General features: G+C 36.1%; 1 protein-coding gene across 1 annotated transcript in view; it reads right to left on the bottom strand.

Annotated features, from left to right (window-relative positions):
* KCNH7 (potassium voltage-gated channel subfamily H member 7) overlaps positions 1 to 15,880 on the bottom strand; it is a gene marked incomplete at its 3' end in the record, with an annotated part of 217,766 nt that overhangs the window by 7,320 nt on the left and 194,566 nt on the right. Inside the window, exons 12-13 of the mRNA XM_082056124.1 lie at positions 14,132 to 14,231; positions 1,130 to 1,378 (exon numbers count right to left, since the gene is read on the bottom strand). Coding sequence (XP_081912250.1) covers positions 1,130 to 1,378; positions 14,132 to 14,231 — 349 coding nt within the window. The remainder of the gene's footprint in view (positions 1 to 1,129; positions 1,379 to 14,131; positions 14,232 to 15,880) is intronic.

The raw sequence follows: 15,880 nt of genomic DNA, 5'->3' as shown, positions 1-15,880 counted from the left end.
GGTAAGCTTTCAAATTGCAGTATGTATGCAACAAGTTTATGTGGTGCAGATGTATACAGCCCTAACCTGGGGAGACCAGGCTTCACATATTCGTACCTTGGAAATGTAAAAATTGCATTGTTTGGCCTGATTAATCTTTAGGTTCATTTAAAATTATGCTGTAAATCCTAAAGTTTATTGAATAGTGGCTAAATGGTTAAATTGCCTCAATGGAAACAAACTGCTGGGGAAAACAGCATTAAACCGTAAATACGTAATTCTTCCCTTCAGACTGAAAGAATTACAAATGAACATTTAGCAATATTTAAATTGTGTATTAATCCAGGGCTTTTCATTGATTTCCCTTCCTATCACTGAAAAAAAAAAATACTACATTAGATGTGACTTTAATTATGTGATCTAACTTTATGTAAAATTAAGTAAGATTGCTAAATAGTTCTGATCATTTTTCATATACAAAAGGTCAAATCTTTGTTATGTTTTACTCATGGAAGTCAGGATTTGGTGTGTGTGATATAGTGGCATTCCTTTTAACCAACATGTGGGGCAAAATGAGATAGCATTTTTTCAAGCTGTTAGGATTTTTTTTTTTTTTCACTTAAATTTAGTTGTACCATGTCAATGCAGAGTAGGAAACTAGTTACCTGAAAACGTTCTTTTTTTCTTTGTCCACGTGCAACCATTACTAGGTTTATCTAGCTCTTATTATCTGGGATTTTTTTACTGTCACCCAACCCTGGCATATCAAACACCCTTTGAGGGATTCTTTACTGCTTTTGATGCAGTTTTCATCCATCGGCGTTCAATGAAATCCAATACCAGCTGACAGTTTTAAAGAGTTGGTTTACATGACTTTCCTAAGGCAGTTCAGTTAGAATATGATTTATTAACAAAGCCTGGAATAGTCTTTTGGTGCTTCTGTAATCCAGTCCCACATCCAGTGTACTAAACTACATTAGTCCTTGTGAGAAATAATAATTTTTGATCTAAAATATTTTTTCTTGCTAACCTTTCAGGAATCACAATATTAAATATTAGGCAAAGAATTAATAGAACCATTCCATTTTTTTTTTTTTAATAATTAGACTCAAAAGATGTCTACTCAAACTTTACAAAATAGCTAGATTACCTTTGCAAGGACTGCTTTTGTCTATTAGAACTTCTTCTGTGGCATGAACCATTTCTTCAAAGTCGACCTCTGTGGTTTTCTCTGTTACAAGTGGGTAATCAGCTATCCCAGAGAACAGGGGCTTTTGCTCATCTTCAGTGGAGGACACAAAAGACGATGACCCGCTTTTTTTCTCCTCGAAGTGTTTCTTAATAGATTGGTAGTATGTGGTGGTGTCCCCGGAGGGTTCAGGATCACTCTGATCATTCTCTTTGAAATAATCTGTTAAATACAAATAATTGTGTACAATAATATGCAGTTCATGAAACTGTATTCTAGTTTATTCTGGTCTGAGGATGGAGATGATAATTATATCAGTTAGGAAGTTCACTGCCTATTAGAATAAATTAAAGTCTTTTTCGATACCTCTATCAGAGAAGATTTATATTTCTTTTGAAGTCCTAGAGGACATTTGTATGTATGTAGTAAGTACTCATAGTCCCTAAACCATAACTCATTACGCAAAAAGTTGCTTATATCAAAATAGCAAAGGTTTTGTCCAACACAGTCCTCCTGTTTACTCTGTTGTGTTGGTTTTTTGGTGTTGTTTTTTTTTTTTTTTTTCTGGGTGAGATTTGAGAAAGGCTTATATTCCATAGTTAAAAAAACCCCCCAATTTATTATTTATTTATCTCTTCCAATTTCTCACATTCTTGTACATTTCTCACAGCCTTGACAGGTTAACAGTCATGGATGTTGGACTCCGTATCAGAACTACCCATTTATGTTTTGCCCACATAAAGAACATCTTTGCTGGCTATTTTTTTTCCCAGAAAAGATAAATGTATTAATCAACCACTTAACCTTAAAATGTCTGGGCACGCATAAACAGAGGGAATATTCTCCATGCTCATTACTGCGAAACCTATGTTTAGGATTGATAGGGTAGAGAGGAACCATATTGATACAGAAAAGAAGGAAGTTCCTTGCCTGTCTTTGTGGGATGCTCTCAAAACAACTTTCCAAAGTAGCCCAAATTCATTAGCCTTTAGAATGAATTCAAATTCTCTGAACATTCAGTCTTTTGAATAAGTACACAACATGCTGTGATGTATATGGTAGCAGAGCACCAATCAAGCTGAGAATGAATGTTTTGTTAAACACATTCGAGGTCTGTAGTGAGGAACAGCAGACTCAGACCTCTTACGAAGTGGCTAATAAAACTAGATTTAAAGCAGATGCCTTTAAAAACACATTGTAAAAATTAAATAGGATTTAAACCTAAGAATGATCATTCATTAATACAGACAACTCCTGATCTCTTTTCAGCATAAACTTGAAGCTAATTTCCAATTTAATATTTGGTCTTACCTATTTTTAACTGAAATGTCAAGATAATTCCAGTTCTGCTATTTATTTAAAACACATTTTAGCAGGGTAGTCTCAACAACATATAAATACTGTAACTGCTTTGCATTAACTTCCTGGGGAGACAGCATGATTTCCCATCTGCTTTGTGCTAATTACTAATCAACACGGCTCTGGAATGTCTGTAGTCTTTACAGCCCACAGCAGTGGTTAACACAACATTTAGTATATTCCCTAGGTTTCTTCTCTGTTTTCTGGTCACTATAAGGAAATGAAACTGTGGCCTCATCTAATCCTCTTTATCTGCAAATAAAGAGAATGCAATATCTGTACAGAGCACGCTGCAGGAGTCCAGGCATCTGGGAGCAGTGAGGGCAGGTAATGGCCAACAAAATAAAACCATCACTAAAGCAGACCTCCTGTAACTGTATCCTCTAGAATCTCCAAGGGCAGTTAACACAGCCCTGGACTGAAGTGACTTTATTTGGCTCCTGTTAGCAGGATTACCTGCTGTAAGTGATGTGGGTGATACTCTGATACTGTGAAGGCATCAACACAAACACAAATGGCCTGGCAATGTGAAGCTCTTGGGGAATGCTCAGAGTGGAGAGTCAAGTACCATGTTCTCTGCAATCTCTTCTCCAAAATAGTACAAAAGCAAAAGAAAGCTTAATAAGAAAATTCTGATGTAGATGTCTCGCATGGCTTTTATTGTGGGAATATATGGTGAAATGCATACAGTCACACTACAGTAAATTGCCTTAATTACTTAGTGCTTGACTGACTTCAACCTGTGAAAAAGATGTTCTAATGAAAGCTTGAAATTGCCATTTTTTAGGGTAATTTTTTATGTTCATGGGATTTTGTGCACTAATGGTAGCTGTAATGAGCACCCTGTGGAATACAAATCAATCAGTGGACTAATTTTAAGAGGAAGTCATTGAGGCTCTAATGAAAAAGTTGTATAGCAGATGATGTATAGTAAGCTGTCTTATCTGTCATATTCATAGAATACTAAAATATCTAGAAACAATAAGCCAGGTTCTGCTAACAATTACACTGCTGTAAAACCACAGCAATTCAGTCAATATCCCTGCATTTAGTCTCCATCTATGTCAGAGCGACAGAACATATTGTTTTCCTAATACTATCTGGGTAAAATGAACTCACTAGCATTAGAAGAAAGTGGAGATCTGTTGAATGTGAGGTATTGCCTACTGAAATCAGGAAAGGTTTGTTCATCAGCTGATCTTTTTCAAAGTACGCATCTTTGGCTTTACTGCTGTTGCTTTATCTGCTAGCCATCTGGTTACATTCAGAGAGTCAAAAGTTGTTTTCCTTTTAAAAGACTCTTATTTAATGCTAAACATTCTTCTGCCTGGAGAATAATTCCGTGATACTCTGCATCTAGACTAGGAATTAAAATGGGAACTGCATTTTTTATTTGGCTCTTTGGGACCTGATCATGGTGCAAGCTCTGTATCCTGTGACTTTGTAGCTCAGTAAAAATAAATTACAAACAATATCTATGTAGCGCTTCATTCAGAGTGTGAATTTTTCCAATATCTCCTTCCTTTTGTAAGGAAAACCAGTCATTGGTTTGGAATGAATTTTCCAGAAAAGAAGAGTTTCCATCTGTGAATGTGTATGAATGGATAAGTTCATTTTCTATTACACAGACTCAAGGTTTCAAGAAGTTTCTCTTCTCCTTTCTCTTCTGTTTCCCAAATGCATGTAATAATTAAAAAAAACCCTCATCCTCGTGCTTCCTCCTTCCTTTTCCAGTTAGACAAGTTTTACTTTCTGATTCCGGTTGCTAGAAACTATGTTTTGCCGAAGATGAGTATTTCTACTTTACCAAACATGTACAAGCATCATTTAAGTCTTTCTGGGACTTGTTTTAGCCTGTTATGTCTTTTGGGTGCCTTCCAAGTTTAGAGGCAATGTCCTCTGACATTTGCTGTCTGCAAATTCCAAAATCTTCTAGTAATTATCAGGAGGTTTGTGTCCTGCTTTTCGCACTTTCACTGGCAAAGGGAGGGAAGAAATGGAGTTGTCATGAGGGCAATGAAGTATAGCTATGACATAGACTCACAGAAATACTGGCATAAAATCCAGCTCGGTGAGATGGTTACAAGACATCAAAGAAGTTTCTTTTGTGTGCCACAGTCAGCCTGCAGTATTGAAGATTTGCTTTATTCAGGTAGTGGCAGTCTGCATGATCTGGACATTTTTCTCTTAACATATTAGTTTGCTGTAAACAATATTGGTGAAAGTATAATTAACATATTATACGTGGAGCAGCATTGTTTAATATCACTGTAGTTTTGTTAATTGGAATTTGTCATACTTAATCAGGCTAGCATAGTGCTCCAGAAGGTGGCAAATATTTACTCCCTTTTTCAGCCACCCAATAAAAGTCCTATAATATGCCTAGACAAATTCAATTTTGTGCAGGAAATGAGGTGAATGACTTCCTCACCCTCAGAGAAAGCATTTTATATCCCAAACCACAAATGTATCATTAACATGATCTGCATAACTATAAATCTGTTCAGTGGACATGACATCTCCCCTTTCCTTTGAAAAAACCTACCATATTATTTTATGCAACACCAAGTATGTTCCTTGGAAAGGAGAAACGTGCACTGTGCCTTGGAAGGAGGGATGCTTGATTGCTCACAAGGTCTGCAGATCCTCAGATTCCCAGCAAGTATTTTGGTTCAACTGTTATTAGTGCTTTCTTATGTATTATTCACAAATATTCCTGTGGTGGTCAATCTGTCTTTCCTACACATGAACAAAATATTTGCCAGTCATCTTGACTATTTTTTTATCTGTTATTTAATCTAAAAATGTCAGTTACCTTGTCAGAGAGCAGAAAAATGCCTTATCTGCCCCACCCATGCACCATGGGCAGCAAATATTTGAAAGTCAGTGACCAAGGATTTCAGATAGTATGTTAAATACAATACCATAAACAGGATTGAAAAAGTGTAAAATCTCAAAGACATCAAAAAATCAAAAGTTGTTGATGCATAGTTTGAACACTGATGTTTAAACCACGCCTATGTTTTCTAACATATAGATGGGGAGTAGCATAAAAGCAGACAGGGAAAATGGTAATCCTAATTTCTGAAATCACTGCTTTTCACTTAGTGGTGTAAGAACAATATAATGGATACATAATATTTATGTAATATCAAAAATTACTGGTACTGTGGAGCATGACCTATATATAATGAGGGGTGTTTCCAGAGAAGTCTACTCAATTTGTATGCAGGCTAAACTACTCTCTCGAATGCCGATCAGAGACTTCAGGATTATTAAACTGCTAATTAAAATGCTCCTATTTGTTTTTCCTTGCTGGTTGCTTCATAGTTGAATGTGACTGGTTTGGAGCACATTGCTAAATATAACTGAGCACCTTCTGACAGAATAGGTAATGGAAGAATATCAAAAAGGAGGAAGCTGATTGCCCATGAACATGAAAATGAAAAACAACTCAGCTTCTGGTCATTCAGTATGTAACTGTTGCTATGGTGAAGATACAGCTTTTTGCCATATTTTTCATATATCTGAGAAAAAAAGAAAAAAGTTAAAGTAATAAAGTAAGATATTATAACAATGAAATCCATGGGCAAAGTGTCTGACATTTTTGTACCTGTTGCCACCCTTTCTTTTAATTGGGTCTTTTGGACTGGGTGTCTGAACCCAAACTGCAATTAATATTTTTACTTGAAAATTATGTTCGTACAGGAGCATCCAATGACAGACTTTTAAATTCACAAGTTGTATTACATGCTTAATTTTAGTGAATTTAAATTCTTCAGAGAGAAAACTCTACTGATTTGCAAACAGTCTTATGGGAAACAGTAGGAACTTTAGTGGATTTATTTTCCACTGGGAGAAAGACACGATCCCCACAGTCTTTATAAATGCATGACAAAAAATAGAAAAAATTCTGGACTTCATTTTGTATGCAACATTTCAAAGGTGATCTACTCCACCTTTGCTACCAGAAAATTTCTATGAAAACTGATTTTGGTTTTGTCTATAGAGATATTTAACCCTTCTCAAACATCAGAAAGTACTGTAAATTACCCTGAATTCACTTAAACATACATCTTAAATTTTAGTGCTTGAGCTCCCATCTCTCAGAATCAACTTGGCCTACCCTCAGCCTCAGAGTCCTAATGCTGCATTTCATGAACGTCTGGATGTTTGTGAAAACCAGCCTCAACTCATGTCCTGACAAGGAACATGTACCAGGAAAGGTCATCTGAAAGCCCATTCCAGAAGATGAACAACTTGAACAAAGCACTCTACCATTTTTCAGCTGAAGATAAATTTGTCCGTTGTCAGGACAGTCTTCTCATGCCGTCATGATCATCTCAGGTCATGACTGGTGATCGGGGAAACTGAGAAGTGCTGCCTTCATAAACATTTTTGAGTGCCTGCTGAAAGCATAGCTTGCTCCAACATCTGCACATTACCAATACATCCCTGAGGACAAAATAGTACAGAAAAAAAGCAAAAAAAATTTAAGGAAAGTTTAATAATGAATTCCTTATAACTAATAACTTGAAGAGATAAGAAAGCATAAATTAGTATCTCTAGACTTTTTCTTGCTCCTTGGTGAAATGTCATTGATGATTATAGCACTGTTCAAGTTAACAGAATGTCTAGAAAAATCACCTACTTTTTGAATGGGTTTTAATGCATTAAAGTTTAGTGTGCATGAAAAAAAGAAAAGTAGCTTGAAAGCTGTGAAACTTGTCTACTGGATAGGCTGAGAAGTTAATTTCTAATATTTTCCAAATTATTTCAACTGAAAAAATCGAAGTTGGTATGGTCAGGAGAAGCAGTTGGTCCTAAATCTCTGAAAACAAACCGTAGTGTTGAAATCTGCAGTGCAGTTTGTATAGCAAGGGTCTCTGAACAGGAAAACTATTTCTATATCGCATACAATATAGGAATAATGCTTAGTACAGTGAGAAAACATAAAAGCTGCCTTTCACATACAGTTTATTTTCTTTTGTAAATCTAAATAATCACATAGTATTTTGATGGTTAGTTGCACTAGAATTCACTTTTAAAAGTGGAAAGTTACATTTGCAGCTTTTTAGTTACAATTAGAAGTAGTAAAGCACACAGTGCCTACTCAGTGATAAAGTTATTTTTTCACATTTGAGAACCACAGGATTATAAATTTTAGAAATAAAAAAGAGCAAGGTAATGAACTCTGAAGTTATCACCTATTCATTAGTAATTCGATTTAGCAACAGTGCCAGATTTTTATGACAAGACAAGGACTGGGTACATTAGTAAAATTTTTCCTTCTGTGAACATCATATACAGTTATGCCCTTCTACAGCATAATATCCAGCTAAACTTAGGGGAAATAAAGAAGAAGTGAAAATAAATTGTTTTCATCAGAGATTTTTTGGCTTAAGAATAATATTTTGAAACAGATACGGTTCTATCAAAGCTTGTCAATTTTCAGAACATGGCAGAGACAAGAGTTTTTAAAGATGCACACACATTTCTTCAGGCATTTCTTAAGTTGGTAGAAAGAATTTATCTGAAGTTCCACCAGGCACAAGGGTTTGTGTATCTATATGTCCTTGTTCAGCATCTTGGTACAGTAGATATCTGTAGACCTGTCAGACCTCTAAATCTGAAACAATGCCAAAGACTCACAATGGCCCCGGAAATGTGGGGTTAGGAAATCCTTGTATTCTCTAGCACACGTTTGTTTTCCTCCTTCTTCCTTACTTCTACTCATTATGTTTCCCTTCGAATTTCCCACCTATCTTTAGGATCCCTTACTTACAAAAAGTACTGTCAGATATGTGTGTGGCATTTGACCAAAACCAAGGAACAATGATGTCTGTCTAGAAACTGAGGCAGGAAGATTCCTGTTCTTAGAAAAAGGAGGTTACTGATTGCAATTTAGGAAAGTTAAAATATTTTCTCCTCTCAGTAGTAAAAAGGTTTAAAGCTTTTATTGTTCTGTGGCTAGTTTTAATGATAAAATATTCCTTTAACTTCAATTTCATTCATATTTTGGGAACTCCTAAGTCTTCACTGGAGAAGGTAAAGATACACACTAGTGAAATTCCATCATTATAGCAGGTGCTGGCAATTTTGCTGAAAGGTTCCAATAGGTTGGATAGTGATCGTGGAGGAAATGAACTGTACTGAGCTCTTTGATTTACTGTTCTGTCTCAGTGCCGCTTGTGAGAGTTTGGTAAGTTAATGTGTCCTTTGCAGTGTTTAGTCTCTGAGATATAAAGGTTTGGATGATTCTGGAAATAGGGAACAGCAGAAGATACTGAAAAATCCCATCATGATCCTGCACTAAAGACTGGGTAACTTTTCTATAAAGATCCATGATCCTTTTTTTTTTTTTTTTTTAATTTTATTTTATGGACTAAGAAAGGAACTAGGTTTTAATAACTACATTTGAAACATTTAAAAAGCCAAGGATTCCAACACTGAAGTAAGTATGCAATCCTTCATTTATTCCTTTGAGCCATTTTTAGTACAATGAGAAAAGTTAGGGATGGAGTGACAGCCTTATCTCTGAACTTTTTTTGCTCTGTCTGGCCTTGTATCAACTTTAATGCTTATCAGATAATAATGGAAGGACAATTATTGATTTATACTTCAGAAAACAATATTATACTTAAAAAATCAGAAACAAAGAATTATTAACATGTACCTCAGTATGGATTCAGGACAAAGGTCAAAGCAGTTCTCCTATCAAGTCTGGAATTCTCTTATCTTCTACAAGGAATTCAGCTCTAACTGTAGTACTATGATTATGATTATGATTATTATTTCTTTTTAAAAGGATGACTATGGGTATGTGTGACTGCATACAACTTTTCAATCAGATTTGGTCTCTGGAAACAGCCTCTCTAGGAGCAACACCTGGAAACAAGACTCTTCTATGGAAGCTCCCCAAGGTGGCTCCTGGGCACAGTCATAACACAATAACAACAATAATAGAAGCAAATGGAAAACTGCAGTTCTGGGCTCTCTGATGACCATGCGGTTTTTGTTAGGGGTTTCATGCTGAAGGTAAGATTTTGGGGACATGAGGTCTTGTTTTAAGCCATATGCTGCCTGCCAAGATATTAGTTGTTCTCTGGTCATTTAACCACTTGACGCTCTGGCTGAGTATTAGAAACTCTAGTCTAATTAAGCCCAAGCAAACTTAATCAGCATAATACTAACAGTTTAGCACAGCAAAGTAAAAGCTTCAATTTTTGTGCAGATTCCTAAACTGCTTTCTTGCTGGGGACACAGCACGGTGCTTGGTTGAGTCATCTATTCATAAAGTAAGTGTTTAAATAAATGAAGGAGACAAGAACAGGAGAGAGTGGGAGCAGGAGCGTGTTTCCCCATTTTCTTGGCACTGCTTCACCTCATACTTTTAGGCAGGAGAATCAGTTCCCGAAAGATTTCCTTGTCTTCTATGTTGCCAGCCATAGCCTCTGGATACCTTGTGTAATGAAGCTACGTTTATAAGTTTTGGCTTCTTAGCCTGCATAGTACCTACAAGCACTGCACACTTGAGGTATCTATACGAATCAAGACTCAATTAGAAGTCTACTAGGGCTCTAGCTTCTGTGCTTACTTTGAGAATAGATCAGTAGATAGTTTTGGAAAAGTCTCATCAAGAAGCATAGATCTTCAAATTAAAATTAAGTACTATATAAGTTTTCTTAGTCAACAATATGCTAAAAATAAAACACTGCAAAATGCATTTTATATACCACTTGACTATTACAGTCTGTGTCAACATGGGCAAGTGCATGCAATAATTGTGTAACAAGATTTTGTAAGAACTTTGTTTTGTAGCCTTTCAAAGTCACATCCATGGAATTAAAATTCCTTGTTATGAGTTCCCTGGTCCAGCTGACAAAAGTTAAAGATTAAGTATTGCTAGCCACCTGAACCTCTGGTTACTAATTTAGCAATACAACTCCATTGGAGTTCTTGTCATCCTTGCAGCTAGAGTCCCTGGCGTGATGCTATTGTTTTTAGATCACAGCTGAAAATCCAGGATAAGGATTTATTTTGGTGAGGTTATCATTACATTTCCAGTTAGTATGTCCACGCTGGTTTATTTAGACAATATTTTAAGTATCCTGGATATGATCAGAAGATTTTTTAAGCCCTGTCAAAAGAACAAAGGATGACTATGATTTGGCTATGTAACAATTGCAGTTTTAGCCCAAAATCACTTTTCTCCTTGGAAAGGATTTTTATACTGATTGCTTCTAGAGCCTCAAGAAAATTATGTGTGAGTGCCCAGAACAGGTCCAGAATTTTGATAGCTTTCAGATAAGGGATATGTGAGCTAAAGTTAAATGCAAAGAATATCTTTAATGAGAATAATGGAACACTGGAACAGTCCCAGGAGGGTTAATGTTTTAGAGCCAGCAATAACAAAAAGTTAAAAAAGATGCTAGCAAAAGTAATAATGCTTGAATTCCAGAAAAGTCTTTTCAGAGCCTCAAGTTTTTGAACTCTTAGTGAGCTTACCTACACTCTGCCTGTAACTTTTGCATTTTTCACCTGTATGTTTCTATTTCATATTGATGTAACCATCTTTAGTGATGCCCGGTTCAGCATGGGATAATAGATCTGCACTCAGAACTAGCAGAACAAAACACAATTCTTGACCCTATTTATTTCCCTTGAACTCCTACAGAACTACCAGACAAAAATGAGAAATTGGCAAGAAAGGTTTATATTCTGCTCTGCTGAAAGTGACAACTGAATGCAGATGGATGAACTCATCCTTTGGTTTTCAGCTGGAGGCTAACTTCCCAACCCAACCGAGAGATTTGTTTGGAACTGCCAGGCAGGAATATTGCTTATTTTAAGCAGCCATGGAGAGAACTTCTTGGCTGACTGTCAAGCATCTATGGCAACTGGCTAAGGCTGCAGCTGCACCTGTTCAAGGAGTATCATTCATTATTCTGAAAGACCTGCAATGAATTTCTTTCAGATGAGAGCAAGAATAAGCCGCTATGTAGTGTGTTAGTTTTTGCAGGGGACTTCTTGTGGTATTGCAGTCCTTTCTGGAAACCAGAGAACAAGCTGGTCCTGCAAGTAGCCTTTTACTCTTTAAAATCACATTATGGCAGAGCCCAATGTATGAGCAAAGATCAATTTTTGTTGACACAGGTAAGAAATGGTGGAAATATGTATAGGTGGAGTGAAAAGTTCTTGCGCGGAATTGGAAAAGTAGTGGTACTAACTGCAGATGCATAACCGAGAGCTGCGTTGATTTTGTTTAACCCCTGATAAAACTCGTGCAGGAACAGTTACCATGGCAATAAGGTCCAAATCAGGCTAGTATAAACTAAAGGCTGAGATAACACAATCCCAATTTTAGTACTCCAAAGGGAGAAAATTGCTGATGATCACACTAAAGATGGAAGCAATACCATCTCAAGCTGCATAATGTACTGGTAGGTCAACAACTGAAAGTAAAGAATGTCATCAAGAAGACCATTTCATGAGCAACCTCCCTTACTCCCCAGTTATTACAAAACAATAAGAATTTAGTGAGATGTAAAATATCAAAATATAAAAGTAAGAATTCTGTGTGTCTCTATCCTGCCCAGCGTGTAGTTCTGAAATCAAAATATGATTGTTGAAAGTTGTCATACAGCCAGCTAAATGTTCAGGAACTCTGTCTTTTCTACACTGGTTTTTCTGAGGCTCTCTGTAGGATCATCTCCAAATAGAATATCCTTATAGATTATCCTTATCCTTATCCTTATCCTTATCCTTATCCTTATCCTTATCCTTATCCTTATCCTTATCCTTATCCTTATAGATTATCCTTGTAGATTAACTATGCTGGATCAAAACATGAAGCCACTCCCTCCTATGTCTAAAGTGTTGAAATCAATAGAATATTACTTTACAAGCCAGTGGTACTCTACAGACTCATACAGGATGTAGGATGTGCCATAGAAAAGTGACATTGAACGTCTATGACTATGAGGTATCTGCTGCAGCCATGGCAGCGTATAATCAATCTGAAAAGGGACCAGAGAGGGGCAGTAAGACAATGGGCCAAAAATATACTCAGTTCTTGGCAAAGGACTCTTACGATTGGATCTTCTCCTCAGATGGACTTCCAATATACCACGCTTCTGTCTAACTCAGACATTACCAGGTACTATACAGTCTTTGCCAGGACTAAAAAACTTGTGGCTTGTCTTGTCTCTTCTTCCTCAATGGTGCAAGTTGTTTGTTTGTTTGTTTGTTTGTTTGTTTGTTTGTTTTTCCCAAGACAAAGCTGTGGTAGATTTTATTCTTTCAAAAGCAATGCAAATAAATATCTCCAAGAGGATGTTGAGTGTAATCCACTAGGCAAGAATCATAAAAGCCTATGGGTCTTGATGCCACATTGACACCTGAGAAGCCTGTTTGTAATTCTGCAGCAGGTACAACATGAAAGATCACTTCCATCTTGTCTAGGTGGCAGCATATGTTTTCTCATAAGAAATGTGAAGGTTATTCAGGCAAAGCACCTCTGTCAACAGATTCTTTGTGAAGAGCAGATTGAATATTTCATGGGGACATTTTCCTGACAGATTTGTTGTCAGTCTTGGCTTCCTGCCCTAAAGATGCTTCTCTGATCGAACAGCAGTGTCATTGTTCTGAGTAGCCACACTGTATTAAAGTGTCTTCCTTCATCGAGCATTATACCTGCTCTGTACGCTTAAAGTGTTCTCATTTATTATGAAATACTCTGCAACTCTAAAATTGGTATTATGCTGCATTTAGGATTGGGGTTTAACTGTGGAGTATGAAAGACAGGCATACCAGAAATAGTAATTTGTCAAACAAAACACTGGACCATTAAAGTGTATTGTTCAAGGAACTGTGCTTTCCCTACATGAAAATGAAAATCCTGCAAGTATCAGTTTAGATGTCTTATTGATTGTTGCTGCCTGACCACGGCTCCTATCTACAGTTCCTGGTATTTTGCAGTACTAAATAGTGGTGAAATAGTTTAATTTTTCACTGGATTTTCCTTCATTAAGATTACTCCCAAGAGCCTCTAAGGTGATTGTAAGTACAGAAATAGTTACCTGATCTCTTACCAGGACAATCATTTTCACATTACCATATGATTCAAAACCTATGGTGAACCTATTGTGTCCTGAAAACAAAATATTTTAATCCAGGGAGAAACACTACCTAGCATCGAGTTCAACAAAGCACTTTGCTGAGGAAATAAAATCAACACTGCTAATAAATAATCCAATAGACTAGCTTCTCCCACCAGTTTAAAACAGTGTCTCAGAAAACAGAAATTTTTTAATAGATAACTTACACATATATATGTATATCTCAAGGACAATAAGGTAGCTTAGTGCTTAAACAGCTCTGCACTGACAGGTGTGAAGTTGTGGAAAGGTGAAACTGATATTCTCTAGTTATATATAACCAGATATAACCAGACAATGCACAAACTTTTTACTGCTCAGCTGCATTCTCAAGAGCTGCTTTAGTAACAGCCAACATGGGACCCTAATGTGCCCAGCATTACCAAGTGGAATACCAATGAATAATGAAGCAGTGCTGTCTAATGTAAGAAATGAAGTTAATTACCTTTCTCTATTTCACTTTGAAAGGACAATTTCCGTCTTCTTAGTTTGCAGTTATCTCCATCCGTATCATTAGTAGTTTGTGATCTTATTACGAGGTCAGACTTGATTAATGAAATATGAAACATAATGACAGATTAGTCCCATCTAAAGAGAGCAAGTTTTCAATAGGTGATTGACTATTAATCATGTTCAAGCTTTAAGAAAGGCGATATTACACAAGTGAATCTGCATGAACCTCTTCATCCCCAGCGAATGGTATTGCTCAATGCTAACATTAAAAAGTACATGCAAGTTGAGAAAAAACAACAATGTCACCACATGATGATGAAGCAAAAGTATAATAATAAGATTATATGGGAAAAAACATGTATTCTTGTGTTATCAGCTTCCTAAAGTTGCATGGATGTGGTTTAAGTAATCTTAGATAAATTAATGAAAAAATAAAATAACCTCTAACAGAGAATGTTTACTATTGCAAGAAGTAATGTGGTAACTGATTATAATTAGATTATAAAGGTTACATTTTACAACAATAGACATAAGGCTGACAAACACCAGACACTTTACCCCTCATCATTTTATCTTTCTCGATCTCCCTCTCTATCAGATTAATTTCATTTAGATACTTATTTCCATAGGAGAACATGATATTGTCTTTTTCTATCCATCTTATATAAGGTGGATGAGCTTTTTTTTTTTTTCTTTTTTTCCCCCCATAATAAATACAAGATGCATTTAACTCTTCTTTCTACTTATTTACAACCAAGAAATTTACAAATAAGCAAATGTAACACCAGTCATGCTCTTTGTGTACACACACACGGCACTGGCTTCAGCCACTTCCCTTCCCTGTGCTAGTGAGGTTTCCCATACCACTCAAGTAAGCGTATTTGCATGTGGAAGAAGGGCAGAAGGAAATAAGCAGGAAGTATTGAAATCTTTATTTATTTCCTTCATTGTAAACCTGGTGGGTAAGGTGTTTCAGTGGTGGCCCACTGGTAGAAAAACTGCTGGAAGAAGAAGGCACTTTTACATAAATAAGAGGACAGGAGCAGAAGATGAGGCAGAAGCACCTATTATTCAGATAACAACTCTGGATCTGAGTGACGTTTTGAAGATCAGAATGTGCTCATCACATCTTTTGGGGATGATTTGCTGGATTGCAATAGACAGTGGAAGGAAAGGGAAATTGCTAGAGAAAACTGATTTTGCAAGCTCAAAGGCATGAGTGAACCTGTCCCCCCTTCCCTGTCTCTGTGAAGCTGAGTAAATTTTTTTTAGTGGATGGCACAGCAGTAAGAAATAACAACTGAAAAATTTCTAAAAAACAACACAGAAGATCGAATTTTGTTTCAATTGTCTCAAATCTAAGGAAAAAATAATGATAAAACATCAATGACAATGTAATTGCAGGAAATAATTGTTCAGACTAAAATAATTAATATGAATTTATCCTTGATGATTTTTTCAACTATGTGGACTTCCAGTTTTATCTTATATTTATCACTAGACTATAAATTCATGGTATTGTATTTCACATGTAATTCATAATGATGACCTTTTCAATACACACAAAAGGTTAACTTTGAAAATAAATAATATAATTGATATTTTATTTTTGGAATGATCTTTTATTAAAAAAAAAAGGCTCAGCATAAAAATAGGTGACATTTGTTGTCAGAAGTTAGATTTGTTTTAATTTTAAAGCTAAAGATCCACATGTGATTAGCAACGATGTCCCTATTATTTA

This window comes from Streptopelia decaocto (assembly GCF_964273445.1).
Source record: "Streptopelia decaocto genome assembly, chromosome: 6".
In the NCBI taxonomy this organism is placed as follows: domain Eukaryota; kingdom Metazoa; phylum Chordata; class Aves; order Columbiformes; family Columbidae; genus Streptopelia; species Streptopelia decaocto.
Note: the sequence above shows the minus strand (reverse complement) of the source record. Positions and strands in the feature narration are given on the sequence as shown.